General features: G+C 48.7%; 1 protein-coding gene across 1 annotated transcript in view; it reads right to left on the minus strand.

Annotated features, from left to right (window-relative positions):
• DUS2 (dihydrouridine synthase 2) overlaps positions 1-3,621 on the minus strand; it is a 32,645-nt gene that overhangs the window by 5,399 nt on the left and 23,625 nt on the right. Inside the window, exons 8-9 of the mRNA XM_003799430.2 lie at positions 2,411-2,497; positions 962-1,130 (exon numbers count right to left, since the gene is read on the minus strand). Of these exons, the coding sequence (XP_003799478.1) occupies positions 962-1,130; positions 2,411-2,497 (256 nt within the window). The remainder of the gene's footprint in view (positions 1-961; positions 1,131-2,410; positions 2,498-3,621) is intronic.

A 3,621-nucleotide genomic window follows, 5' to 3' on the forward strand; every position in this document is an offset into this window, starting at 1 on the left:
TTTTGCAGTTTACTGCCACCTCCAGTATATGGAGCCGGCACCCTACTCCTTTGAGCCACAGGTACCACCCACCTTCCTCAATCTTAATTGCAACCTTTTGACTGAATACAAATTTCTTTATTTTTTTTTACTGAATCCAAATTTTATAGAACAAATCCTTTTATTAAAAGCGATGCAGCAGAGAAAGACAAATCTTTTCTTGCCTCTTTTGGTGCTTAAAAAAGAATGATCTTGAAATCAGAAGGCTGTAAGTTCCCCATCCCAGCCAGCAACAGAAAAATTTTACAAGGGATTTTGACTGATGAGTCAAATCAGATGATCAGTCTCTATGGTTCCTCCTGGCTGTGTCTACTCCTGTGCCAACCTATGGGCATGCATATTGAGCATGTGTGGAATATGAGATAGAGAGAGATATTATGTTTGGGGCCCAAACAGCATCCTGCATCCAGAGGGCCTTGCTCTGACTGCCAGTCCTCCAGAAGCTTTAAAAGGAGGAGATGGTGGGTGGTACCTGTGGCTCAGTGGGTAGGGCGCTGGCCCCATATACTGAGGGTAGCAGGTTCAAAGCCAGCCCTGGCCAAACTACAACAAAAAAATAGCTGGGCATTAGCCCTATGGTCCCAGCTACTCGGGAGGCTGAAGCAAGAGAATTGCCCAGGAGTTGGAGGTTGCTGTGAGCTGTGTGATGCCACAGCACTCTACCAAGGATGATAAAGTGAGATTCGGTCTCTACACACACACACCAAAAAAAAAAAAAAAGGAGGAGATGGCAGGGGCCCATGTCCCAGCATTCTGTCATCACATTATGGCTGGGAAGACCCAATGTTGCACTATAAGAGCTAAAAAGAAAAGCAGAAGAGAAACAGGAGCTGCTGGCAGCCAGGGGTTCACACAAAGTGCTCTCTGCAGGAATGTGGCAGACAGTGCAAAATGTTTATTTTGAAAAAATGGAGAGACATACGTATCTGATGTACTTCTGCATGACCTCCTCCAGAGGCCGTAGACCCTCCTTGAGGAAAATAGATGGATTCCACATGGCTGCTCGGGCCACCATCACTGAAGAGGCTGCCGTAGCTTGTCGAAAGTCCTCTATGTCCAAATACTGTTGGATGTGGTCATGAGATCCTCCACTGAAAAGCAATAGAATTAGGGATGTCTCCATCTTGGAACCTACCAGCATTTTCAATTAAAGGCAAATCCTAAATCTTCTACTCATTAACAGCATAGCTTTGGCTATCAGTGCTTTAGTAAATTAGAGGACACAATGCATACCTCCATTATTAAGTGAGGAGCACTAAGTGAGATAATACATATAAAAGTTATTAGTTGACATGTTAACAGTATTCCAGAAACTTTACTTTCCCTCCCCTCATCTAAAACAGTGTCTAAAGCCCGGCCACATCTGAAGACAGAGGTCTATAACTGGGGTATTGGGGCCACAGGAAAACTCTGAAGCTCAGTAGGCAACCAACCTATCTACTAAAAACTGAGTCAAAACCCTAAAGAGGGAAGAGGCACTTGGTGATCACAAGAGGAAGGAAAGAGGCCCAGTTAGGTCACAATTTCCCCTCCCTTCTCCCCGCTGCTCCAAGTACCCCCTCATGTGTTTCATCAAGGGTCAGGTGGCAACCTCAGTCCAGAGACAGCCATGCAGACAAGGAGGGCCCTCAGATGGCAACAGAAGCAACAGGGGGATCCAATCTTAAGTAGCCCTGCTCGCTCCAAGCCACTCCCAAAACTCTTTGCTCCAGGGAAGGTGGGGCCTGGCTAGTATCCTACCTGCTTAGTTCCTTCCTCCCCCCGATTCAGGCATGCCTTTTGTCAAGGTTGCCCTCTTCCCAACTCTCTCAGGCTCTGTGCTGTCCTAAGGTGCCTAGATAGCCTCACTTCCCAGTGGTGACTGGATACGGTCTTTGAGCTGCATCTTCAGGACTTGACACTGGTCAGACTAGGTTCCTGTAGTGGCCCGGATTTCATGTGGGCTTCTGTGAGATGCCTATGCTCACCAAGCCATGGTACTTTGAGCTTTGGTCTGGCACTCCTCACATAGCTCCCTACACTCTGCACGCCTAACTCTGGGTGCAACATCATCTTCCCCTAGGCCTGCTTCAGTGGCCACCTACTTGCTCTCTCCCTGCCCTGAACACTCCCATCCCCACCCTGTCTAGCACAATGACCCAGGCCTGCCCACTACACCCCTGCATCAGCCTCTTACCAGAGGCAAATCGGCCTGACTTAAACTGTAGACGCTTTTCAGCCTCATTCCCACCTTCATTTTTCATCCCATCCTTTTTCTCTTTTCCCTTATGGTCATTTTTGAATGCTATCTCATTTCACTTTCTTGTATGCCAGCTCGAGTCCCTTCTGAATGAGGCAGGACATAAACAAAAGATGAAGGAGGGAGGCTTACTTGGCTATGACAGGAATAGAAAGGGCATCAGCAATGGCTTTGATGACATCACAGCTGACAGGATGCTGAGGCCGCTCCTCCCGCTTCCTTGGAGATAAAGAGATGGGGCTGAAGGCTGAGCACCAAAGGACAGAGTTACCTCAGCCAAACCCTGCTGTCCTCCCTACTGAACCTCAAAAAGGTCAGGTGGCCATATGGCCACCAAGGACAGGCTACAGGGGCTGGCCTCTGGGAAAGGACTCTACTATGAGGGCTAGGAGCAGTACAAGTCCACACTGAGAAGGCCAGCCCAGCTCTTGGAGGCCTGCAGAGGAGGCATGGCTGCGGGGGGCCATGTGGGCAGCCTGCCTCCCAAAGTCAGGCTGCTTTTCCCTGACTTCCTCTCGCCTCTGCCAGAGATGATGGACAGTGCCATAAGAATGTTGCCCCTACTGCCCCAGTCCTGCCCTCTCCAAGGGACCAAGAACAGCTGCTGCTGCACAGACTGGCCACTCCCATGCAGCTGTCTATGCCAAGGCCAAGTTGTACAGCTGATCCTGGTGAGAGGCACCTGACACAGAATAGGCCCCGTGCCCAGGGCAGCATGACAAGCCACAGACCATGGCTGACAGGAGAAGCCACAAGGACGACAGGACTACTACTTGAGACCCTTCCTTCCAAAGTCAACTGCAAGAAGTATTTTTTTTTTTTTTTGAGACAGAGTGTCACTATGTCGCCCTTGGTAGAGTGCCATGGCATCACAGCTCCCAGCCTCCCAAATAGCTGGGACTATAGGCACCTACCACCACACCCGGCCATTTTTTGTTGTAGTTGTCATTGTTGTCTTTAGCAAACCCGAGCTGGGTTCAAACCCTCCTTCCTCAGTGTATGTGGCTGGTACCCTAAACTCTGAGCTATGGGCACCAAGCCCTGCAAGAGGTATTTATGAATGAGTAAATCTTAGGGATGCTGAGGCAAGGCCTGAACCTGAACTATGGTCAGAGACAAGAAGGAGAGATGGTTGATCAGACAGCCTTTGCCCAGGTCTCATCTGAGTATGTCCCCCAACTATGCTCCTCAACAAAAGGGTCAAGGGCCACAGGATTTATATTTATAGTTTCATAAAAGCCTCAAGACAACTCTATAAGACAGAAATTATCTTTATTTCCAAATGAGGAATGTAGCAATCAGAGAAGTTAAGTGATTTTCCCAAGGATACAAAGCTAACAAGC

This window comes from Otolemur garnettii, unplaced genomic scaffold (assembly GCF_000181295.1).
Source record: "Otolemur garnettii isolate 467f Iridium unplaced genomic scaffold, OtoGar3 scaffold00151, whole genome shotgun sequence".
Lineage (NCBI taxonomy): Eukaryota > Metazoa > Chordata > Mammalia > Primates > Galagidae > Otolemur > Otolemur garnettii.